Consider the following 26,691-nt stretch of genomic DNA (forward strand, 5'->3'; position numbering starts at 1 on the left):
CAACTCCCTCTGCAGGCTCACGCACGCGCGCCACGTGCTCGCGGGGAAGAAGCTGGAACGTTGCGGGGACGCGAGGCGGAAACGAGCTCCTGGAGCCGCTGCTGGTTGTTGTTGTTGTTGTTGTTGTTGTTGTTTCTGTTGTTTGTTGCGTCGTGAGGACGCGCTGCGGGAGCGCGCAAGGTAAGGACAAAGCGGCGGCCCGCGGACCCGCGCGAGGACCGGGACGGTTCTTCAAAGTCACCCGGCGGAGGGAAAACGGAAACCGGAGCCACGTTTTCTTCTCTTTTTTCTCTTTTTCTCAAGTTTCTTTTTTTTTCTTTTTGCTGTTTCGGATCGTTTTCTTCACTGGATCCTGAAAACGAGCCACAACGTTGCCTCCCGAGTCCAGGTAAACAACAACAAGCTCTTTCATGAACTTTGTTTGTTTGAGTAGTTTTGCTGTCGAGCTCTGCTTGATCAGCCGCGCGCTCCTGCAGTCGGTTACCATGGAAACCCTATAACAACTATCAGCCCATCCTGGGTTGATGGTCGTCATGGTAACGGCAGAGTGAACAGACTGAAGCCTCTTCCTCAGTGAACAGTCCTCCATCCCTCAGAGCCCCCAAACACCTGGAGTCCATTTCCCTGCACTTTGTCTGACAGGCTGGTTGTTTTCACCTGGAGTTTGTCTGACAGGCTGGTTGTTTTCACCTGGAGTTTGTCTGACAGGCTGTTTGTTTTCACCTGGAGTTTGTCTGACAGGCTGGGTGTTTTCACCTGGAGTTTGTCTGACAGGCTGGGTGTTTCACCTGGAGTTTGTCTGACAGGCTGGTTGTTTTCACCTGGAGTTTGTCTGACAGGCTGTTTGTTTTCACCTGGAGTTTGTCTGACAGGCTGGTTGTTTTCACCTGGAGTTTGTCTGACAGGCTGTTTGTTTTCACCTGGAGTTTGTCTGACAGGCTGGGTGTTTTCACCTGGAGTTTGTCTGACAGGCTGGGTGTTTCACCTGGAGTTTGTCTGACAGGCTGGTTGTTTTCACCTGGAGTTTGTCTGACAGTCTGGTTGTTTTCACCTGGAGTTTGTCTGACAGGCTGTTTGTTTTCACCTGGAGTTTGTCTGACAGGCTGGTTGTTTTCACCTGGAGTTTGTCTGACAGGCTGGTTGTTTTCACCTGGAGTTTGTCTGACAGGCTGTTTGTTTTCACCTGGAGTTTGTCTGACAGGCTGGGTGTTTTCACCTGGAGTTTGTCTGACAGGCTGGGTGTTTTCACCTGGAGTTTGTCTGACAGGCTGTTTGTTTTCACCTGGAGTTTGTCTGACAGGCTGTTTGTTTTCACCTGGAGTTTGTCTGACAGGCTGGGTGTTTTCACCTGGAGTTTGTCTGACAGGCTGGGTGTTTTCACCTGGAGTTTGTCTGACAGGCTGTTTGTTTTCACCTGGAGTTTGTCTGACAGGCTGTTTGTTTTCACCTGGAGTTTGTCTGACAGGCTGTTTGTTTTCACCTGGAGTTTGTCTGACAGGCTGGGTGTTTTCACCTGGAGTTTGTCTGACAGGCTGGGTGTTTTCACCTGGAGTTTGTCTGACAGGCTGGGTGTTTTCACCTGCACTTTGTCTGACAGGCTGGGTGTTTTCACCTGGAGTTTGTTCTGACAGGCTGTTTGTTTTCACCTGGAGTTTGTCTGACAGGCTGGGTGTTTTCACCTGGAGTTTGTCTGACAGGCTGGGTGTTTTCACCTGGAGTTTGTCTGACAGGCTGGGTGTTTTTCACCTGGAGTTTGTCTGACAGGCTGTTTGTTTTCACCTGGAGTTTGTCTGACAGGCTGGGTGTTTTCACCTGCACTTTGTCTGACAGGCTGTTTGTTTTCACCTGGAGTTTGTCTGACAGGCTGGTTGTTTTCACCTGCACTTTGTCTGACAGGCTGTTTGTTTTCACCTGGAGTTTGTCTGACAGGCTGTTTGTTTTCACCTGCACTTTGTCTGACAGGCTGTTGTTTTCACCTGGAGTTTGTCTGACAGGCTGTTTGTTTCACCTGGAGTTTGTCTGACAGGCTGTTTGTTTTCACCTGGAGTTCTCTGACAGGCTGTTTGTTTTCACCTGGAGTTCGTCTGACAGGCTGGTTGTTTTCACCTGCACTTTGTCTGACAGGCTGGGTGTTTTCACCTGGAGTTTGTCTGACAGGCTGGGTGTTTTTCACCTGCACTTTGTCTGACAGGCTGGTTGTTTCACCTGGAGTTTGTCTGACAGGCTGGGTGTTTTTACCTGCACTTTGTCTGACAGGCTGGGTGTTTTCACCTGCACTTTGTCTGACAGGCTGGTTTGTTTTCACCTGCACTTTGTCTGACAGGCTGGGTGTTTTCACCTGCACTTTGTCTGACAGGCTGGGTGTTTTTCCCTGTAGTTTTGTCTGATAGACTGTTTTGTTTTTCCCTGCATTTTGTCTGACAGGCCATTTGTTTTTCCCTGCATTTTGTCTGCAAGCTGTTTGTTTTTCCCTCAGGTGTCTGACAGGTCATTTAATTTCCCCTGCAGTTTGTCTGACAGGCTGGTTGTCATGCTGCCCTGGCCACGCCCTTCCCTCCAGCTCCTCCTTCTCCTCGCACAGTCGGCAGCGTTGTCCCTCTCGCCCGACAACACCACAGACGGTCTCCAGGAGGTCACGCTGGCGGCCATCTTGCCCCTGTCAAACACAGACTATGCGTGGGCGTGGCCTCGCGTGGCGCCGGCGCTGCTGGAGGCGTTGGAGCTGATCAACTCGGACCCCTCGCTGCTGCCGGGCCTGAAGCTGCGGCTGCTCTACCGGAACTCGGAGAAACCGCCAGGGGTTCTGCTCCAACTCCATGGCGCCGCTGGCGGCCGTGGACCTGCAGATCTACCACGAGCCCTGGGCCTTCATCGGGCCCGGCTGCGACTACTCGTCCTACCCGGTGGCGCGCTTCACCACGCACTGGGACGTTCCCATGGTGACGGCCGGCGCCCGGGCCCGGGCCCTTCGAGGACTTCGGGGCGGTCACCAACACCGGCCCCACCCACAAGAAGCTCGGCAAGTTCGCCGCCAAAATCCAGGAGACGTTCGGCTGGCGCCACCAGGCCGTCCTGCTCTTCACCAACGTGGACGACGACAACGACGACGGGCCCTGCTTCTTCGCCGTGGACGGCGTGTTCAAGGTTCTGGAGGCGCAGAACATCTCCACGTACCACTACCGTCTGCAGGACGTCAACTACCAGGCCCTGGTCCAGGACATCCGGGACAACGGCCGAGGTCAGCGCCCGTTCTGGTTTAGAGTTCAGTTCCTCCACAGTCCTCGACTCGGGGTCTCCTCCCAGACCGTCCCTCATGAGAAAGACTGAACAGACTGTGGACAGTGTGGACTGTGTGGACTGTGGACAGTGTGGACTGTGGACTGTGTGGACTGTGGACTGTGTGGACAGTGTGGACTGTGTGGACTGTGGACAGTGTGGACGGTGGACTGTGTGGACTGTGGACAGTGGACAGTGTGGACTGTGTGGACAGTGTGGACTGTGTGGACTGTGGACAGTGTGGACTGTGGACAGTGTGGACTGTGGACTGTGTGGACAGTGTGGACTGTGTGGACTGTGGACAGTGTGGACGGTGGACTGTGTGGACCTGTGGACAGTGGACAGTGTGGACTGTGGACAGTGTGGACTGTGGACAGTGTGGACAGTGGACAGTGTGGACTGTGGACAGTGTGGACGGTGGACTGTGTGGACTGTGGACAGTGGACAGTGTGGACTGTGTGGACAGTGTGGACAGTGTGGACTGTGGACAGTGTGGACTGTGTGGACTGTGGACAGTGGACAGTGTGACGGTGGACTGTGTGGACAGTGGACAGTGTGGACTGTGTGGACTGTGGACAATGTGGACTGTGGACAGTGTGGACAGAGGACAGTGTGGACTGTGTGGACTGTGGACAGTGGACAGTGTGGACTGTAGGCTGGACTGTGTGGATCATATGGACTGTGTAGACCAGGGGTGTCCCACCCCGGTCCTGCAGCACACCTGATCGCAATGAGGGGCTCGTTATTGGGCTTTTTCACACCCTTGGTGATGACATCATCATTAGATTCAGGGAGAGACTGAAACCTGGAGGACACTGTCCCTCCAGGACCGGAGCTGGAGACGCTGCTCTAGACTGTTGGGACTGTGTCTGTTTTCTTTCTCAGAGCGCTGAGAACATTTCAACTTGTTCCCACGTGTGGTTTCATAGTGTGTGTGTGTGTGTGTGTGGTGTGTGTGTGTGTGGTGTGTGTGTGTGTGTGGGAGAGAGAGTTTCTTTGGGCGATTTACAAAAACAACACCAACATGGACTCGGCTGTACAGTGATTATCACTATGGAAACAATCTGGAACTGCTCTGACCAAGACCTGGTCTGAGGAGGACCTGGTCTGACGAGGACCTGGTCTGACGAGGACCTGGTCTGTTGATCCGTCCACCTCACAGACGTTCATATAGCCGTCGTCGTCTTCTTCTTCTTTCTTCTTCTTCTTCTTCTTCTTCTTCTTCTTCTTCTCTTCTTCTTCTCTTCTCTTCTTCTTCTTCTTCTTCTTCTTCTTCTTCTTCTTCTTCTTCTTCTTCTTCTTCTTCTTCTTCTTCTTCTTCTTCTCTCTTCTTCTTCTTCTTCTTCTTCTTCTTCTTTCTTCTTCTTCTTCTTCTTCTCTTCTTCTTCTTCTTCTTCAGTGGTGTACACCTGCTGTCCCTGGACGTCCTCCGGACCCTCCTGGTCCAGTTCTGGAGGGACGGCGTGGACCTGAAGGACTACGTCTTCTCTTCATAACCTGTTTGCAGAAGGTCTGGAGGGCGGCGGTCCGTCAGGCCTGGTTCCGAGGGGACCGGGACGACTACGCGGCCCGCCAAGCCTTCAGGGTGAGTCCCGGTTCTGGTTCTACTGCCCCCCCCCCCGCCCCCCAGGTCCTGAGCCAAACTCCAGACCACATCCTGGATCGGATTCTGGTCCAGAATGAAGCTTTCCCACAGCTCTGTGACCACGTCCGTCCCCGTCCCCCCTAGTCCGCCCCCGTCCCCCCAGTCTGACTCTCCCTCCTGCTGGAAAGTCTGCTAATGCTCACTGCTAATGCTCACTGCTAATGCTCACAGCTAACACTCACAGCTAGTGCTCACAGCTAACGCTCACAGCTAGTGCTCACAGCTAACGCTCACAGCTAACGCTCACAGCTAACGCTCACAGCTAACGCTCACAGCTAATGCTCACAGCTAGTGCTCACAGCTAATGCTCACAGCTAACACTCACAGCTAGTGCTCACAGCTAACGCTCACAGCTAATGCTCACAAGCTATTGCTGACAGCTAGTGCTCACAGCTAATGCTCATAGCTAGCGCTCCAGCTAACGTTCCCAGCTAACGTTCCCAGCTACGCTCCCAGCTAGCACCCCCAGCTAGCGCTCCCAGCTAGCGCTATGTTGGTTGATGACGTGCCGTTGTCCCCTGCAGAGCGTGAAGGTTCTGACGTACCACCGGCCTCAGACTCCACAGTACCTGCAGTTTACTGAGGCCCTGAAGAAGAACGCCAAGAAGATGTTCAACTTCACCATCACAGACTCAGTGGTACTGGTCCTAACCTGGTCCTCAACTGGTCCTAATCCTAATGTCAATACTGATCCAGAGCCTGACCCCAGTCCTGATCCTGATCCAGCTGTTCTGTGGTCTGGTGTGTCTGTTCCCAGTCAGTACAACCTGATCGCCGGGGGGTTCTACGACGGACTCATGTTGTTCTCCCGGGCCCTGCACGAGACGCTGAGTCAGCAGGGACCGGGGCCCGGGACCGGTGCAGAGACCCAGAGGGGACATACTGACCCGCAAGATGTGGAACAGAACCTTTCCAGGTGAGGACATGAACCTGAGGTGATCTTCCACAGGGAACAGTCCCTCCATGTTTGTAGTCCCGCAGCCGTGTGCTCACTGCCAGAGTTCCCAGAGTTCCCAGAGTTCCCAGAGTTCTCAGAGTTCCCAGAGTTCTCAGAGTTCCCAGAGTTCTCAGTTCCCAGAGTTCTCAGAGCTCTCAGAGCTCTCAGAGTTCTCAGAGTTCTCAGAGTTCCCAGAGTTCCCAGAGTTCCCAGAGTTCTCAGAGTTCCCAGAGTTCTCAGTTCCCAGAGTTCTCAGAGCTCTCAGAGTTCCCAGAGTTCCCAGAGTTCCCAGAGTTCTCAGAGTTCTCAGAGTTCCCAGAGTTCCCAGAGTTCCCAGAGTTCCCAGAGTTCTCAGAGTTCTCAGAGTTCTCAGAGTTCCCAGAGTTCCCAGAGTTCTCAGAGTTCTCAGAGTTCTCAGAGTTCCCAGAGTTCCCAGAGTTCCCAGAGTTCCCAGAGTTCTCAGAGCTCTCAGAGTTCTCAGAGTTCCCAGAGTTCCCAGAGTTCTCAGAGTTCTCAGAGTTCTCAGAGTTCTCAGAGTTCCCAGAGTTCTCAGAGTTCTCAGAGTTCTCAGAGTTCCCAGAGTTCCCAGAGTTCCCAGAGTTCTCAGAGTTCCCAGAGTTCCCAGAGTTCCCAGAGTTCCCAGCGTTCTCAGCGTTCCCAAAGTTCCCAGAGGTTTCTGAGTTCTCAAAATTCCCAGAGTTCCCAGTGACTCACGTGGAGGTGAGAACTTAGTGTGTCCACCAGGAGGCGGGGCCAGGATGGTGTTCGGGCCAATCAGAGAGCAGTGGCAGGTCATGAAGGTCCTGACGGCCAATCAGGAGTCTGCGGGCCGTGTGAGGTCGCCTTGGGAACCGGAGCGGAACACACATGTTCTCAGGGCTGAAGTGTGTTGGCGTCTTCATGGGAACCAGCTGTGGGAACCAACCAGTGAGCCACCCGGGAATCAAACCACCAACCCAGACAGGAAACGTCGGCCTGTGACTCGCTCTTCTCCTTCCTGCAGAACAAAACAGAATGTCTGCTCTCTGATTGGTTCTCTGCTCTCTGATTGGTTCTCTGCTCTCTGATTGGTTCTCTGCTCTCTGATTGGTCCCTGGGTGTAAAGTGTTGGTTTGGTGTGTTAACTTGTGAGAGGGACGTGGACGTGAGGACAGACAGGGGACACCAAGTGGACACAGAGTGGGGGGGGGGGGGGGGGGGGGGGGTAGAGGGGGGCAGAGGGAAACGAATGTCCTCACTACGACACTGCAGGAAGGACACAGCTGGAACCAAACAGTAATCTGATTACCTTCATTAGATTACCCGGTTACTGTCGCTGGAGCTGCAGAGGAAACAGCCATCAATCACCGTGGGGGGTCGTCTTAGCACATCCATCGCCCCCGCGTGTGTGTCCTAATTAGATTGAGCTGCTCTTAAACACACACACACACACACACACACACACACACACACACACACACACACACACACACACACACACACACGTCAGCAGCCATCGTTGGGCCGGCCGGTGCGTCACAGTTCCCCGAGGCCTGATGGCGATGATTCTGAGGTGAACCAACAGGCGTCCCTCCACCCACCTCCACCCGGTCGTCGCCCCGTCACCATGACGACCGTGTTCATGACGACAAAGTGTCGTCCCGCCGATTCGTCCCCGCCGGCGGCCACAAACTGCTGTGTTGATATTTCTGTAGGATAGTTGGAGCTAAATCAAATTGAATTGGATGTTTTATTTGTCACTGCGTTGCCCCGTTGCCCCGTTGCCCCGTTGCCCCGTTGCCATGTGTGTCTGTGTGCAGGAGTGATGGGGGAGGTGCACATGGACGAGATGGGGGACAGGGAGGTGGACTTCGCCGTGTGGGACATGACGGACGTCGACACCGGCGAGTTCCAGGTGAAACACGACCGGAGAGTCAGTCGCCAGGCTCCACGCCATGGCGCCTTGCTCACCACGTGTGTGTGTGTGTGTGTGTGTGTGTGTGTGTGTGTGTGTGTTCAGGTGGTGTGTGTGTATAACAGCAGTGTGAAGCAGATGGTCCTGCAGACCGGTCTGGACTTCCAGTGGCCTGGAGGAGCTCCGCCGACAGACGACCCCGAGTGTGGCTTCAAGAATGAAAACCCAGCCTGCCGCACACGTACACACACACACACACACACACACACACGCACACACACACACACACACACACACACACACACACACACACACACACACACACGTACACACACACACACACACGCACACGCACACGCACACGCACACGCACACACACACACACACACACACAACCTGCAGCTGGTCCTCACAAACCCACAAACTCCAGTTCAGTTTGGTGGTTCTTCTCTTCCCAGGTACCGTTACCATGCATCAGATGGTTGCCATGGTGATCTGCTTTGTGTTTATCATCTTCCTCATCGTCGCCGTCTTCATGTACAGGTGAGAACCAGCACGCACACACACACACACACACACACACACACACACACACACACACACACACACACACACACACACACACACACACACTGTCTCCCTCTGGTGGGACTGATGGCAGCAACAGTGTCTGTCCTGGTCCTCAGTGTGTCTCTGGTCCTCGGTGTGTCTCTGATCCTCAGTGTGTCTCTGGTCCTCAGTGTGTCTCTGGTCCTCAGTGTCTCTGGTCCTCAGTGTGTCTCAGGTCCTCAGTGTGTCTCTGGTCCTCAGTGTCTCTGGTCCTCGGTGTGTCTCTGGTCCTCAGTGTGTCTCTGGTCCTCAGTGTGTCTCTGGTCCTCAGTGTCTCTGGTCCTCAGTGTCTCTTGTGTCCCAGGAAGCTGAAGCTGGAGAAGGAGCTCTCAGCTCAGCTCTGGCGCTTGTCCTGGACGACGTCCAGATGAGCGACATGAACAAAGTCCTGAAGAGAACCTGCAGCAGACTGACCGTCTCCATGGTGACACACCTGCTGTACATCTGGTACTACTAGTAGTAGTACTAGTAGTATTATGTGGTGATGGTCACTCTTGCTGTGACTCTTCTTGTAGAAAGGGTCAAACTGTGGTTCCCTGATGACCATGGAGGGAACCTTCCAGATCTACACCCAGACGGGGTACTACAAGGTGAGGCAGGGTCTGCTGGCCAGGTGACGGTGTTACGAGTAAACTGGTAACTGGATCATTTCATGTCCTGCAGGGAAATCTGGCAGCGATCAAACACCTCAACAAGAAACGCATCGAGCTGACCAGGAAGGTTCTGTTTGAGCTGAAACATGTGAGAACCAGCTGACCTACTGACCTACTGACCTACTAACCTACTGACCGACCTACTGACCTACTGACCTACTGACCTACTGACCTACTGACCAACCAGCTGACCTACTGACCTACTGACCTACTGACCAACCTACTGACCAACCAGCTGACCTACTGACCTACTGACCAACCTACTGACCAACCAGCTGACCTACTGACCAACCAGCTGACCCACTGACCAACCGGCTGCCTTGCCGGCCCACTGACCCTCATCTTGACAACCTGCTGACCCTGCCCCTGACTCTATGTTGGGATTTGAACCAGCAACCTTTGCGTTGATGCAGATGCGAGACGTCCAGAACGAACACCTGACCCGCTTCATCGGCGCCTGTCTGGACCCGGCCCACATGTGCATCATCACCGAGTACTGCCCCCGAGGCAGTCTGCAGGTACCCTGGGACCCCCTGGTGGTGCCCTCTGGGGGCCCCTGGTAGTACCCTCTGGGGGCCCTGCTGCCCCTCTGGGGGCCCCTGGTAGTGCCCTCTGGGGGCCCCTGGTAGTACCCTCTGGGGGCCCTGCTGCCCCTCTGGGGGCCCAGTGGCCCCTCTATCAACTAATACTGGGAGGAATGTAGCAGTTGATATTGTAACCTAGCAACAGGAGAAGACATGGTGGGTATAGAAAGCTGTAGGACGACTGTAGGGTGGATGTAGCTGAAGGATGGTTCTAGAGAGGGTTTAGGATGGTTCTAGAGCGACTGTAGGGTGTTTCTAGAGCGACTGTAGGGTGTTTCTAGAGCGACTGTAGGATGGTTCTAGAGGGGGTTTAAGATGGTTCTAGAGGGGGTTTAAGATGGTTCTAGAGGGGGTTTAGGATGGTTCTAGAGTGACTGTAGGGTGGTTCTAGAGTGACTGTAGGGTGGTTCTAGAGCGACTGTAGGATGGTTCTAGAGCGACTGTAGGATGGTTCTAGAGCGACTGTAGGATGGTTCTAGAGCGACTGTAGGGTGGTTCTAGAGTGACTGTAGGATGGTTCTAGAGTGACTGTAGGATGGTTCTAGAGCGACTGTAGGGTGGTTCTAGAGCGACTGTAGGACTGAGTAGCAGTGTTGGACTGGCGGTGACAGACTTGCGGTATGGACCTTCCAGGACCTGATGGAGAGCGACAGCATCACTCTGGACTGGATGTTCAGATACTCCCTCATCACCGACATCGTCAAGGTAACAACCCCCTGCTGAGCTGAGCCACGGAGACGCTGAGACGACAGTCTCACCTCGGTGTGTGTGTGTGTGTGTGTGTGTGTGTGTGTGTGTGTGTGTGTGTGTGTGTGTGTGTGTTCCAGGGGATGGCCTTCCTCCACAACAGTGTCATCGTCTCCCACGGCAACCTGAAGTCCTCAAACTGTGTGGTGGACAGTCGCTTCGTCCTGAAAATCACCGACTACGGTCTGCAGAGTCTGAGGACCAACTGCTACACTGAGGACACACACGCTTACTGCGCACGTAGGACACACACACACACACACACACACACACACACACACACACACACACACACACAGATGTGTGTTCCCCTTGACAAACATTAACACACCAGGTCGTGTTTCTGTCATCAGGTTTGTTTTCTCTGCAGTAAAAAGGTTTTTGTGGGACTGAAACTTCCTGAGCTGGTTGGTCTGTTCCCACGGCGACAGCAGGACGGGGGGGGTGGGGGGGGTGGGGTGGGGGGGGGGTTACACACCGTCATGCTCAGAACCAGGGAACACACAACTTTGCGAAAGGCACTTCCTAAGGTGGAACTTTTTGAAAACGCTTCTGGAAACACTCGAGCTCAGTCCTGAGTAGACTGGGGAAACCCTGGTCCTGGTCCTGGTCCTGGTCCTGGTCCTGGTCCTGGTCCTGATCACCTTGGCCATAGGAACTAGTAGTTCTGCACATGCTCAGTAGAGACAATGTTTCCTCTGTGGAGTCATGACTCCCAGTCCACGTTCTCCTGGGACTTGGTACTTTTATTTTGACAGTCACCGTAAGCACAATCCAACTTGGTACTTTTATTTTGACAGTCATCGCAAGAACAATCCAACTTGGTACTTTTATTTTGACAGTCACCGTAAGCACAATCCAACTTGGTACTTTTATTTTGGCAGTCACCGTAAGAACAATCCAACTTGGTACTTTTATTTTGACAGTCACCGTAAGAACAATCCAACTTGGTACTTTTATTTTGACAGTCACCGTAAGAACAATCCAACTTGGTACTTTTATTTTGACAGTCACCGTAAGAACAATCCAACTTGGTACTTTTATTTTGGCAGTCACCGTAAGAACAATCCAACTTGGTACTTTTATTTTGACAGTCACCGTAAGAACAATCCAACTTGGTACTTTTATTTTGACAGTCACCGTAAGAACAATCCAACTTGGTACTTTTATTTTGACAGTCACCGCAAGAACAATCCAACTTGGTACTTTTATTTTGACAGTCACCGTAAGCACAATCCAACTTGGTACTTTTATTTTGGCAGTCACCGTAAGAACAATCCAACTTGGTACTTTTATTTTGACAGTCACCGTAAGCACAATCCAACTTGGTACTTTTATTTTGGCAGTCACCGTAAGAACAATCCAACTTGGTACTTTTATTTTGACAGTCACCGCAAGAACAATCCAACTTGGTACTTTTATTTTGGCAGTCACGTAAGAACAATCCAACTTGGTACTTTTATTTTGGCAGTCACCGTAAGAACAATCCAACTTGGTACTTTTATTTTGACAGTCACCGCAAGAACAATCCAACTTGGTACTTTTATTTTGGCAGTCACCGTAAGAACAATCCAACTTGGTACTTTTATTTTGGCAGTCACCGTAAGAACAATCCAACTTGGTACTTTTATTTTGGCAGTCACCGTAAGAACAATCCAACTTGGTACTTTTATTTTGACAGTCACCGTAAGAACAATCCAACTTGGTACTTTTATTTTGACAGTCACCGTAAGCACAATCCAACTTGGTACTTTTATTTTGGCAGTCACCGTAAGAACAATCCAACTTGGTACTTTTATTTTGACAGTCACCGCAAGAACAATCCAACTTGGTGCTTTTATTTTGGCAGTCACCGTAAGAACAATCCAACTTGGTACTTTTATTTTGGCAGTCACCGTAAGCACAATCCAACTTGGTACTTTTGTTTTGACAGTCACCGTAAGAACAATCCAACTTGGTACTTTTATTTTGACAGTCACCGCAAGAACAATCCAACTTGGTACTTTTATTTTGGCAGTCACCGTAAGAACAATCCAACTTGGTACTTTTATTTTGACAGTCACTGTAAGAACAATCCAACTTGGTACTTTTATTTTGACAGTCACCGCAAGAACAATCCAACTTGGTACTTTTATTTTGACAGTCACCGTAAGAACAATCTAACTTGGTACTTTTATTTTGACAGTCACCGTAAGAACAATCCAACTTGGTACTTTTATTTTGACAGTCACCGTAAGAACAATCCAACTTGGTACTTTTATTTTGACAGTCACCGTAAGCACAATCCAACTTGGTACTTTTATTTTGACAGTCACCGCAAGAACAATCCAACTTGGTACTTTTATTTTGACAGTCACCGTAAGCACAATCCAACTTGGTACTTTTATTTTGGCAGTCACCGTAAGAACAATCCAACTTGGTACTTTTATTTTGACAGTCACCGTAAGAACAATCCAACTTGGTACTTTTATTTTGACAGTCACCGTAAGCACAATCCAACTTGGTACTTTTATTTTGGCAGTCACCGTAAGAACAATCCAACTTGGTACTTTTATTTTGACAGTCACTGTAATAACAATCCAACTTGTGATCTGTCCAGTAGAATGTCGATATTTTCCCATTATTAACGTTCAGAGCCGGTGTGTGTGTGTGTGTGTGTGTGTGTGTGTGTGTGTGTGTGTGGTTTCATTACAAAACGAACAACAGCACCAACTAGTGGCCCAACATGAAAACTGCATTGTTTCCCTGGTTACCGTGGAAACGGACATCATTTTCAGGAAATGTTCATCTTTTCTGAAACCAAAATACAAAAAAAAACGATGCGTTTTCACTGCAAACGTAAACGTACATTTCTTTTTACACTGTGGAATCACCATGGTGACCAGCATTAGCGCGTGATTGGCTGATTGGAGATTCAGACTCTGTGTCATCATGAGGACACTTCTGATTGGCTGGCAGTGTGAGGCTCATTATGTATGCTAATTGTTATCGTCGGTCCACTGGAAAGGTAAACTGTGGACGTCTCCGGAGCTGCTGAGGACAAACTGTCCCCCCCCCTGTGGGACCCAGAAGGGGGACGTGTACAGCTTCGGGGTCATCCTGCAGGAGGTGGCTCTGCTCCGGGGGGTCTACCACCTCCACCATCAGTCGCTCACCCCGAAAGGTCCGTGCACACACACACACACACACACACACACACACACACACACACACACACACACACACACACACACACACACACACACACACACACACACACACAACAAGATCAAACAGGGAAGGAGTTTATCCCAGTAGGGGTCCTCCTCTAGTACCAGGTGCACCCAGTAGGGGTCCTCCTCTAGTACCAGGTGAGCCCAGTAGGGGTCCTCCTCTAGTACCAGGTGAGCCCAGTAGGGGTCCTCCTCTAGTACCAGGTGAACCCAGTAGGGGTCTTCCTCTAGTACCAGGTGAGCCCAGTAGGGGTCCTCCTCTAGTACCAGGTGAGCCCAGTAGGGGTCCTCCTCTAGTACCAGGTGAGCCCAGTAGGGGTCTTCCTCTAGTACCAGGTGAACACAGTAGGGGTCTTCCTCTAGTACCAGGTGAACCCAGTAGGGGTCTTCCTCTAGTACCAGGTGAACCCAGTAGGGGTCTTCCTCTAGTACCAGGTGAACCCAGTAGGGGTCCTCCTCTAGTACCAGGTGAACACAGTAGGGGTCTTCCTCTAGTACCAGGTGAACCCAGTAGGGGTCTTCCTCTAGTACCAGGTGAACCCAGTAGGGGTCTTCCTCTAGTACCAGGTGAACCCAGTAGGGGTCCTCCTCTAGTACCAGGTGAACCCAGTAGGGGTCCTCCTCTAGTACCAGGTGAACCCAGTAGGGGTCTTCCTCTAGTACCAGGTGAACCCAGTAGGGGTCTTCCTCTAGTACCAGGTGAACCCAGTAGGGGTCTTCCTCTAGTACCAGGTGAACACAGTAGGGGTCTTCCTCTAGTACCAGGTGAACCCAGTAGGGGTCCTCCTCTAGTACCAGGTGAACCCAGCAGAGGTCCTCCTCTAGTACCAGGTGAGCCCAGTAGGGGTCCTCCTCTAGTACCAGGTGAACCCAGCAGAGGTCCTCCTCTAGTACCAGGTGCACCCAGTAGGGGTCTTCCTCTAGTACCAGGTGAGCCCAGTAGGGGTCTTCCTCTAGTACCAGGTGAACCCAGCAGGGGTCCTCCTCTAGTACCAGGTGAACCCAGTAGGGGTCCTCCTCTAGTACCAGGTGAACACAGTAGGGGTCTTCCTCTAGTACCAGGTGAACCCAGTAGGGGTCCTCCTCTAGTACCAGGTGAGCCCAGTAGGGGTCCTCCTCTAGTACCAGGTGAACCCAGTAGGGGTCCTCCTCTAGTACCAGGTGAACACAGTAGGGGTCCTCCTCTAGTACCAGGTGAACACAGTAGGGGTCTTCCTCTAGTACCAGGTGAACCCAGTAGGGGTCCTCCTCTAGTACCAGGTGAACCCAGTAGGGGTCTTCCTCTAGTACCAGGTGAGCCCAGTAGGGGTCCTCCTCTAGTACCAGGTGCACCCAGTAGGGGTCTTCCTCTAGTACCAGGTGAGCCCAGTAGGGGTCCTCCTCTAGTACCAGGTGCACCCAGTAGGGGTCTTCCTCTAGTACCAGGTGAGCCCAGTAGGGGTCCTCCTCTAGTACCAGGTGAACCCAGCAGGGGTCCTCCTCTAGTACCAGGTGAGCCCAGTAGGGGTCCTCCTCTAGTACCAGGTGAACCCAGCAGGGGTCCTCCTCTAGTACCAGGTGAGCCCAGCAGGGGTCCTCCTCTAGTACCAGGTGAGCCCAGCAGGGGTCCTCCTCTAGTACCAGGTGAACCAGAATCGGTAGTGGTGTGGAGCCCTCTGGTGGTCAGACTGCAGAGTGCGATGTGCTCCGGCTTACTGCAGTTTTGGTTCTGAAACCGTTTTGGTTCTGAAACCGCCACCTGGTCCCCCCCCCTAGAGGGGAGGGGGACCAGGTGGCGCCTCCTGCTGGTCACAGTATTTATAACAGCATCACTGCAGAAAGGCAGGAGACAATAAGAAGGAAGTGATTGCAGAGTGTCTTCATGCCCCCCCCCCCCCCCCCAGAGATCATCCAGGCGGTGGTGCAGGGGGCCCCCACCCCCCTCAGGCCCTCGCTCTGCCCCCACAGTCACAGCGAGGAGCTGGGGGTCCTGATGCAGCGCTGCTGGCAGGAGGAGCCCAGCGAGAGGCCGGACTTCAACACCATCAAGATCCTGCTGAGGAAGCAGCACAGGTGGGGAGGGGGGGGGGGGGGGGGGTGAGGGGGGGGGGCACTGTGATGTCATGATGTCACTCTCCTCTGACCTCCACCTTCACAGTCGCTGATCTCTGACTCCTGATTCTACTACTGTGACACCAAATAATATCTCCTGTCTCCTCCCGTGTTGTCTTGTCTCCTCCTCTTCCTCCCGTGTCTTCTTGTCTCCTCCCGTGTCTTCTTGTCTCCTCATCCTCCTCCCGTGTCCTCTTGTCTCCTCCTGTGTCCTCTTGTCTCCCCAGAGGTTATGGGTCCAACATCCTGGACAACCTGTTGTCCCGCATGGAGCAGTACGCCAACAACCTGGAGGAGCTGGTGGAGGAACGAACTCAAGCTTATCATGAAGAGAAACGCAAGGCTGAGAACCTCCTGTACCAGATCCTGCCCCAGTAACTATACTCCTACAGTAACTATACTGCCCCAGTAACTATACTGCCCCAGTAACTATACTCCTACAGTAACTATACTCCTACAGTAACTATACTGCCCCAGTAACTATACTCCCACAGTAACTATACTGCCCCAGTAACTATACTCCCACAGTAACTATACTGCCCCAGTAACTATACTCCCACAGTAACTATACTGCCCCAGTAACTATACTCCCACAGTAACTATACTGCCCCAGTTACTATAGTCCTACAGTAACTATACTGCCCCAGTAACTATACTTCCCCAGTAACTATACTCCTACAGTAACTATACTGCCCCAGTAACTATACTCCTACAGTAACTATACTCCTACAGTAACTATACTGCCCCAGTAACTATACTGCCCCAGTAACTATACTGCCCCAGTAACTATACTCCTACAGTAACTATACTGCCCCAGTAACTATACTCCTACAGTAACTATACTCCTACAGTAACTATACTGCCCCAGTAACTATACTCCTACAGTAACTATACTGCCCCAGTAACTATACTCCTACAGTAACTATACTCCTACAGTAACTATACTGCCCCAGTAACTATACTCCTACAGTAACTATACTGCCCCAGTAACTATACTCCTACAGTAACTATACTCCTACAGTAACTATACTGCCCCAGTAACTATACTCCTACAGTAACTATACTGCCCCAGTAACTATACTCCTACAGTAACTATACTCCTACAGTAACTATACTGCCCCAGTAACTATACTCCTACAGTAACTATACTGCCCCAGTAACTATACTCCTACAGTAACTATACTCCTACAGTAACTATACTCCTACAGTAACTATACTGCCCCAGTAACTATAATGCCCCAGTAACTATACTCCTACAGTAACTATACTCCTACAGTAACTATACTGCCCCAGTAACTATACTCCTACAGTAACTATACTGCCCCAGTAACTATACTCCTACAGTAACTATACTCCTACAGTAACTATACTCCTACAGTAACTATACTGCCCCAGTAACTATACTCCCACAGTAACTATACTGCCCCAGTAACTATACTGCCCCAGTAACTATACTCCCACAGTAACTATACTCCCACAGTAACTATACTCCCCCAGTAGCTATACTGCCCCAGTAACTATACTCCCACAGTAACTATACTCCCACAGTAACTATACTGCCCCAGTAACTATACTCCCACAGTAACTATACTCCCACAGTAACTATACTCCCCCAGTAACTATACTCCCACAGTAACTATACTCCCACAGTAGCTATACTGCCCCAGTAACTATACTCCCACAGTAACTATACTCCTACAGTAACTATACTCCCACAGTAACTATACTCCCACAGTAACTATACTGCCCCAGTAACTATACTCCCACAGTAACTATACTCCTACAGTAACTATACTCCCACAGTAACTATACTGCCCCAGTAACTATACTGCCCCAGTAACTATACTCCCACAGTAACTATACTCCCCCAGTAACTATACTCCCACAGTAACTATACTCCCACAGTAGCTATACTGCCCCAGTAACTATACTCCCACAGTAACTATACTCCCACAGTAACTATACTCCCACAGTAACTATACTGCCCCAGTAACTATACTCCCACAGTAACTATACTCCCCCAGTAACTATACTCCCACAGTAACTATACTGCCCCAGTAACTATACTCCCACAGTAACTATACTCCCACAGTAACTATACTCCCCCAGTAACTATACTGCCCCAGTAACTATACTCCCACAGTAACTATGCTCCCACAGTAACTATACTCCCACAGTAACTATACTGCCCCAGTAACTATACTCCCACAGTAACTATACTCCCCCAGTAACTATACTCCCACAGTAACTATACTCCCACAGTAGCTATACTGCCCCAGTAACTATACTCCTACAGTAACTATACTGCCCCAGTAACTATACTCCTACAGTAACTATGCTCCTACAGTAACTATACTGCCCCAGTAACTATACTCCCACAGTAACTATACTGCCCCAGTAACTATACTCCCACAGTAACTATACTGCCCCAGTAACTATACTCCCACAGTAACTATACTCCTACAGTAACTATACTCCCACAGTAACTATACTCCCACAGTAACTATACTGCCCCAGTAACTATACTCCCACAGTAACTATACTCCTACAGTAACTATACTCCCACAGTAACTATACTGCCCCAGTAACTATACTGCCCCAGTAACTATACTCCCACAGTAACTATACTCCCCCAGTAACTATACTCCCACAGTAACTATACTCCCACAGTAGCTATACTGCCCCAGTAACTATACTCCCACAGTAACTATACTCCCACAGTAACTATACTGCCCCAGTAACTATACTCCCACAGTAACTATACTCCCACAGTAACTATACTGCCCCAGTAACTATACTCCTACAGTAACTATACTGCCCCAGTAACTATACTCCTACAGTAACTATACTCCTACAGTAACTATACTCCTACAGTAACTATACTGCCCCAGTAACTATAATGCCCCAGTAACTATACTCCTACAGTAACTATACTCCTACAGTAACTATACTGCCCCAGTAACTATACTCCTACAGTAACTATACTGCCCCAGTAACTATACTCCCACAGTAACTATACTGCCCCAGTAACTATACTCCTACAGTAACTATACTGCCCCAGTAACTATACTCCTACAGTAACTATACTCCCACAGTAACTATACTCCCACAGTAACTATACTGCCCCAGTAACTATACTCCCACAGTAACTATACTCCTACAGTAACTATACTCCCACAGTAACTATACTCCCACAGTAACTATACTGCCCCAGTAACTATACTCCCACAGTAACTATACTCCCCCAGTAACTATACTCCCACAGTAACTATACTCCCACAGTAGCTATACTGCCCCAGTAACTATACTCCTACAGTAACTATACTGCCCCAGTAACTATACTCCTACAGTAACTATACTCCTACAGTAACTATGCTCCTACAGTAACTATACTGCCCCAGTAACTATACTCCCACAGTAACTATACTGCCCCAGTAACTATACTCCCACAGTAACTATACTGCCCCAGTAACTATACTCCCACAGTAACTATACTCCTACAGTAACTATACTCCCACAGTAACTATACTCCCACAGTAACTATACTGCCCCAGTAACTATACTCCCACAGTAACTATACTCTTACAGTAACTATACTCCCACAGTAACTATACTGCCCCAGTAACTATACCCCCACAGTAACTATACTCCCCCAGTAACTATACTCCCACAGTAACTATACTCCCACAGTAGCTATACTGCCCCAGTAACTATACTCCCACAGTAACTATACTCCCACAATAACTATACTCCCACAGTAACTATACTCCCACAGTAACTATACTCCCCCAGTAACTATACTCCCACAGTAACTATACTCCCACAGTAGCTATACTGCCCCAGTAACTATACTCCCACAGTAACTATACTCCCACAGTAACTATACTCCCACAGTAACTATACTGCCCCAGTAACTATACTCCCACAGTAACTATACTCCTACAGTAACTATACTCCCACAGTAACTATACTGCCCCAGTAACTATACTGCCCCAGTAACTATACTCCCACAGTAACTATACTCCCCCAGTAACTATACTCCCACAGTAACTATACTCCCACAGTAGCTATACTGCCCCAGTAACTATACTCCCACAGTAACTATACTCCCACAGTAACTATACTCCCACAGTAACTATACTGCCCCAGTAACTATACTCCCACAGTAACTATACTCCCCCAGTAACTATACTCCCACAGTAACTATACTGCCCCAGTAACTATACTCCCACAGTAACTATACTCCCCCAGTAACTATACTGCCCCAGTAACTATACTCCCACAGTAACTATACTCCCACAGTAACTATGCTCCCACAGTAACTATACTCCCACAGTAACTATACTGCCCCAGTAACTATACTCCCACAGTAACTATACTCCCCCAGTAACTATACTCCCACAGTAACTATACTCCCACAGTAGCTATACTGCCCCAGTAACTATACTCCTACAGTAACTATACTGCCCCAGTAACTATACTCCTACAGTAACTATACTCCTACAGTAACTCTGCTCCTACAGTAACTATACTGCCCCAGTAACTATACTCCCACAGTAACTATACTGCCCCAGTAACTATACTCCCACAGTAACTATACTGCCCCAGTAACTATACTCCCACAGTAACTATACTCCTACAGTAACTATACTCCCACAGTAACTATACTCCTACAGTAACTATACTCCTACAGTAACTATACTCCTACAGTAACTATACTGCCCCAGTAACTATAATGCCCCAGTAACTATACTCCTACAGTAACTATACTCCTACAGTAACTATACTGCCCCAGTAACTATACTCCTACAGTAACTATACTGCCCCAGTAACTATACTCCTACAGTAACTATACTCCTACAGTAACTATACTGCCCCAGTAACTATACTCCCACAGTAACTATACTGCCCCAGTAACTATACTCCCACAGTAACTATACTCCTACAGTAACTATACTCCCACAGTAACTATACTCCCCCAGTAACTATACTCCTACAGTAACTATACTCCTACAGTAACTATACTGCCCCAGTAACTATACTCCCACAGTAACTATACTCCCCCAGTAACTATACTCCCACAGTAACTATACTCCCACAGTAGCTATACTGCCCCAGTAACTATACTCCCACAGTAACTATACTCCCACAGTAACTATACTGCCCCAGTAACTATACTCCCACAGTAACTATACTCCCACAGTAACTATACTCCCCCAGTAACTATACTCCCACAGTAACTATACTCCCACAGTAGCTATACTGCCCCAGTAACTATACTCCCACAGTAACTATACTCCTACAGTAACTATACTCCCACAGTAACTATACTCCCACAGTAACTATACTGCCCCAGTAACTATACTCCCACAGTAACTATACTCCTACAGTAACTATACTCCCACAGTAACTATACTGCCCCAGTAACTATACTGCCCCAGTAACTATACTCCCACAGTAACTATACTCCCCCAGTAACTATACTCCCACAGTAACTATACTCCCACAGTAGCTATACTGCCCCAGTAACTATACTCCCACAGTAACTATACTCCCACAGTAACTATACTCCCACAGTAACTATACTGCCCCAGTAACTATACTCCCACAGTAACTATACTCCCCCAGTAACTATACTCCCACAGTAACTATACTGCCCCAGTAACTATACTCCCACAGTAACTATACTCCCACAGTAACTATACTCCCCCAGTAACTATACTGCCCCAGTAACTATACTCCCACAGTAACTATACTCCCACAGTAACTATGCTCCCACAGTAACTATACTCCCACAGTAACTATACTCCCACAGTAGCTATACTGCCCCAGTAACTATACTCCCACAGTAACTATACTCCCACAGTAACTATACTCCCACAGTAACTATACTCCCCCAGTAACTATACTGCCCCAGTAACTATACTCCCACAGTAACTATACTCCCACAGTAACTATACTCCCACAGTAACTATACTCCCACAGTAACTATACTGCCCCAGTAACTATACTCCCACAGTAACTATACTCCCCCAGTAACTATACTCCCACAGTAACTATACTCCCACAGTAGCTATACTGCCCCAGTAACTATACTCCCACAGTAACTATACTCCTACAGTAACTATACTCCCACAGTAACTATACTCCCACAGTAACTATACTGCCCCAGTAACTATACTCCCACAGTAACTATACTCCTACAGTAACTATACTCCCACAGTAACTATACTGCCCCAGTAACTATACTGCCCCAGTAACTATACTCCCACAGTAACTATACTCCCCCAGTAACTATACTCCCACAGTAACTATACTCCCCCAGTAACTATACTCCCCCAGTAACTATACTCCCCCAGTAACTATACTCCCACAGTAGCTATACTGCCCCAGTAACTATACTCCCACAGTAACTATACTCCCACAGTAACTATACTCCCACAGTAACTATACTGCCCCAGTAACTATACTCCCACAGTAACTATACTCCCCCAGTAACTATACTCCCACAGTAACTATACTGCCCCAGTAACTATACTCCCACAGTAACTATACTCCCACAGTAACTATACTCCCCCAGTAACTATACTGCCCCAGTAACTATACTCCCACAGTAACTATACTCCCACAGTAACTATGCTCCCACAGTAACTATACTCCCACAGTAACTATACTCCCACAGTAGCTATACTGCCCCAGTAACTATACTCCCACAGTAACTATACTCCCACAGTAACTATACTCCCACAGTAACTATACTCCCCCAGTAACTATACTGCCCCAGTAACTATACTCCCACAGTAACTATACTCCCACAGTAACTATACTCCCACAGTAACTATACTGCCCCAGTAACTATACTCCCACAGTAACTATACTCCCCCAGTAACTATACTCCCACAGTAACTATACTGCCCCAGTAACTATACTCCCACAGTAACTATACTCCCACAGTAACTATACTCCCCCAGTAACTATACTGCCCCAGTAACTATACTCCCACAGTAACTATACTCCCACAGTAACTATGCTCCCACAGTAACTATACTCCCACAGTAACTATACTCCCACAGTAGCTATACTGCCCCAGTAACTATACTCCCACAGTAACTATACTCCCACAGTAACTATACTCCCACAGTAACTATACTCCCCCAGTAACTATACTGCCCCAGTAACTATACTGCCCCAGTAACTATACTCCCACAGTAACTATACTCCCACTATACCTCACCACAGTTGTGTGTCTCAGTTCTGTTGCAGAGCAGCTGAAACGAGGCGAGACGGTTCAGGCTGAAGCCTTCGACTCAGTGACCATCTACTTCAGTGACATCGTGGGATTTACCTGCCTGTCAGCAGAGAGCACGCCGATGGAGGTCAGTAGTACCTTGTGGTAGGGCAGGAGAGCCTTGCTCAGTAGAACCTCATTGTAGGTTAGTAGAACCTGGTTGTAGGTCAGTAGAACCTGATTGTAGGTCACTAGACCCTGATTGTAGGTCAGTAGAACCTGATTGTAGGTCAGTAGACCCTCGTTGTAGGTCAGTAGAACCTGATTTTCGGTCAGTAGACCCTGGTTGTAGGTCAGTAGAACCTAGTTGTAGGTCAGTAGACCCTGATTGTAGGTCACTAGACCCTGGTTGTAGGTCAGTAGAACCTGGTTGTAGGTCAGTAGACCCTGGTTGTAGGTCACTAGACCCTGGTTGTAGGTCAGTAGACCCTGGTTGTAGGTCACTAGACCCTGGTTGTAGGTCAGTAGAACCTAGTTGTAGGTCAGTAGAACCTGGTTGTAGGTCAGTAGAACCTGGTTGTAGGTCAGTAGAACCTGATTTTCGGTCAGTAGAACCTGGTTGTAGGTCAGTAGAACCTGATTGTAGGTCAGTAGAACTCAGCTCATTGGAATCATTGTGACGGTTCCTCCTGCAGGTGGTGACCTTCCTCAACGACCTCTACACCTGCTTCGATGCCATTATTGACAACTTTGACGTGTACAAGGTGAATCTACTCACTCTGCTAACAGTCCCTCGCTATGCTAACAGTCTGCTACAGGCTAACAGTCTGCTACCGGCTAACAGTCTGCTACAGGCTAACCGTCTGCTACAGGCTAACAGTCTGCTACATGCTAACATTACAGCAGCCTGAGTGTGTCCGTGTGCTGCCCCCTGCAGGTGGAGACCATCGGCGACGCCTACATGGTGGTGTCGGGGCTGCCGGTGAGGAACGGGCAGCTCCACGGCCGCGAGGTGGCCCGCATGTCGCTCAGCCTGCTGGACGCCGTCAAGAGCTTCAGAATCCGCCACCGAGCCAATCAGCAGCTGCGGCTCCGCATCGGCATCCACAGCGGTACCGCGACCGTACACGGTACTACGCAGAACTTCACGGTACTACTGTGACTGACGGCGCGGCCGTGTTGGTGTTCAGGTCCGGTGTGTGCCGGCGTGGTCGGACTGAAGATGCCCAGATACTGTTTGTTTGGAGACACGGTCAACACGGCGTCACGCATGGAGTCGACTGGAGAGGGTAGGAACCACACAGTCCAGAACACTGGGGTCCCTCTAGAACACTGTAGAACCTCTAGAACACTGGGGGTCCCTCTAGAACACTGGAGTCCCTCTAGAACACTGTAGAACCTCTAGAATACTGTAGAACCTCTAGAACACTGGGGTCCCTCTAGAACACTGTATAACCTCTAGAACACTGGGGTCCCTCTAGAACACTGTAGTCCCTCTAGAACACTGGGGTCCCTCTAGAACACTGTATAACCTCTAGAACACTGGGGTCCCTCTAGAACACTGTAGTCCCTCTAGAACACTGTAGAACCTCTAGAACACTGGGGTCCCTCTAGAACACTGGGGTCCCTCTAGAACACTGTAGTCCCTCTAGAACACTGGGGTCCCTCTAGAACACTGTATAACCTCTAGAACACTGGGGTCCCTCTAGAACACTGTAGTCCCTCTAGAACACTGTAGAACCTCTAGAACACTGGGGTCCCTCTAGAACACTGTAGAACCTCTAGAACACTGTAGTCCCTCTAGAACACTGGAGTCCCTCTACAACACTGTGGAACCTCTAGAATACTGGAGTCCCTCTAGAACACTGTAGAACCTCTATAACACTGGAGTCCCTCTAGAACACTGGAGTCCCTCTAGAACACTGTAGTCCCTCTAGAACATTGGAGTCCCTCTAGAACACTGTAGTCCCTCTAGAACATTGGAGTCCCTCTAGAACACTGGGGTCCCTCTAGAACACTGTAGAACCTCTAGAACACTGGAGTCCCTCTAGAACACTGTAGTCCCTCTAGAACATTGGAGTCCCTCTAGAACACTGGGGTCCCTCTAGAACACTGTAGAACCTCTAGAACACTGGAGTCCCTCTAGAACACTGTAGAACCTCTAGAACACTGGAGTCCCTCTAGAACACTGTAGTCCCTCTAGAACACTGTAGAACCTCTAGAACACTGTAGTCCCTCTAGAACACTGGAGTCCCTCTACAACATTGTAGAACCTCTAGAATACTGGAGTCCCTCTAGAACACTGGGGTCCCTCTAGAACACTGTAGAACCTCTATAACACTGGAGTCCCTCTAGAACACTGGAGTCCCTCTAGAACACTGTAGTCCCTCTAGAACATTGGAGTCCCTCTAGAACACTGGGGTCCCTCTAGAACACTGTAGAACCTCTAGAACACTGGAGTCCCTCTAGAACACTGTAGTCCCTCTAGAACACTGGGGTCCCTCTAGAACACTGTAGAACCTCTAGAACACTGGGGTCCCTCTAGAACACTGTAGAACCTCTAGAACACTGGAGTCCCTCTAGAACACTGTAGAACCTCTAGAACACAACAGGTGCAGTGTGACGTGATGCGATGCAGTGTGAGGTCAGGGGGTCACGGGGTCACGAGATCACGGGGTCATGAGGTCACAGGGTCACGGGGTCACGAGGTCACAGGGTCACGGGGTCATGAGGTCACGGGGTCACAGGGTCACGAGGTCTGTTGTGACGTCACATTGCAGCGCTGAAGATCCACGTGTCGGAGGCGACCCGCCAGGTCCTGACGGAGTTCAGCTCCTTCCGGCTGCAGCTCAGAGGACAGGTGGAGGTGAAGGGCAAGGGACACATGAAGACGTACTGGCTGCTGGGGGAGGACACGTCCACCTGAGGGACAGAAGGAACTGAGTCAAAACATCAATGCAAAAATAAAGTGTTAATTTGTTACTTGTGTCTTTTATTTGATATCTGAGTACTAATGCAATACGAGCATCTGTCAGTAATTATCTACAATAATATCTACAGTATAGTACTACCTTGTTGAGTAATTGCAGTGTTTGAGTACTCGTGAGCAAACTGAGTGAATGGGCTGATATTGCAGTATTTAGGGTACTCTGTTTTAATCTGGCAACACAGTGGTGTTTGGAGTACTCTGTGTACAGAGCAGTCAGATTACTTTGTGTACATGGTTTAGTATTATGTACTTAGATTACTTTGTGTACGTGGTTTAGTATAGAGTACTCTGAATACTTTGTGTACATGGTTTAGTATTATGTACTTAGATTACTTTGTGTACGTGGTTTAGTATTGCGTACTTAGATTACTTTGTGTACGTGGTTTAGTATAGAGTACTCTGAATACTTTGTGTACATGGTTTAGTATTGCGTACTTAGATTACCTTGTGTACGTGGTTTAGTATAGAGTACTCTGAATACTTTGTGTACATGGTTTAGTATTGCGTACTTAGATTACTTTGTGTACGTGGTTTAGTATAGAGTACTCTGAATACTTTGTGTACATGGTTTAGTATTATGTACTTAGATTACCTTGTGTACGTGGTTTAGTATAGAGTACTCTGAATACTTTGTGTACATGGTTTAGTATTGCGTACTTAGATTACCTTGTGTACGTGGTTTAGTTTAGAGTACTCTGAATACTCTGTAAATACTTCAGCACCCCGTGCAGGTGGGCTCCATCTCTGCTTGTCGTTGATTGGATACACGTATCCTCGCTGTCATTGGCTGCCGCTGGTGTCAGTCAGCGGAGGGCGCACGCTGATT

The 26,691-nt window shown here is 49.4% G+C and overlaps 1 protein-coding gene across 1 annotated transcript; it reads left to right on the forward strand.

Annotated features, from left to right (window-relative positions):
* Positions 1-25: 25 nt before the first annotated feature.
* Positions 26-25,827, forward strand: LOC308144785 (atrial natriuretic peptide receptor 1-like). The gene is given in 29 exon segments (XM_080516003.1): positions 26-388; positions 2,509-2,788; positions 2,790-2,966; positions 2,968-3,238; positions 4,676-4,696; positions 4,699-4,762; positions 4,764-4,805; positions 4,807-4,861; positions 5,446-5,559; positions 5,683-5,778; positions 5,780-5,837; positions 7,658-7,752; positions 7,858-7,993; positions 8,211-8,295; positions 8,666-8,715; positions 8,718-8,785; positions 8,877-8,951; positions 9,025-9,102; positions 9,428-9,532; positions 10,232-10,303; positions 10,426-10,585; positions 13,353-13,508; positions 15,441-15,609; positions 15,876-16,022; positions 22,901-23,024; positions 23,572-23,640; positions 23,814-23,988; positions 24,067-24,165; positions 25,657-25,827. Coding segments are annotated over 28 exon segments (3,165 nt in total). The 5' UTR covers positions 26-388; positions 2,509-2,530; the 3' UTR covers positions 25,803-25,827.
* The last annotated feature ends 864 nt before the right edge of the window (positions 25,828-26,691 follow it).

Source organism: Blennius ocellaris (assembly GCF_963422515.1).
Source record: "Blennius ocellaris genome assembly, chromosome: 20".
NCBI classification, from domain to species: Eukaryota; Metazoa; Chordata; class Actinopteri; order Blenniiformes; family Blenniidae; genus Blennius; species Blennius ocellaris.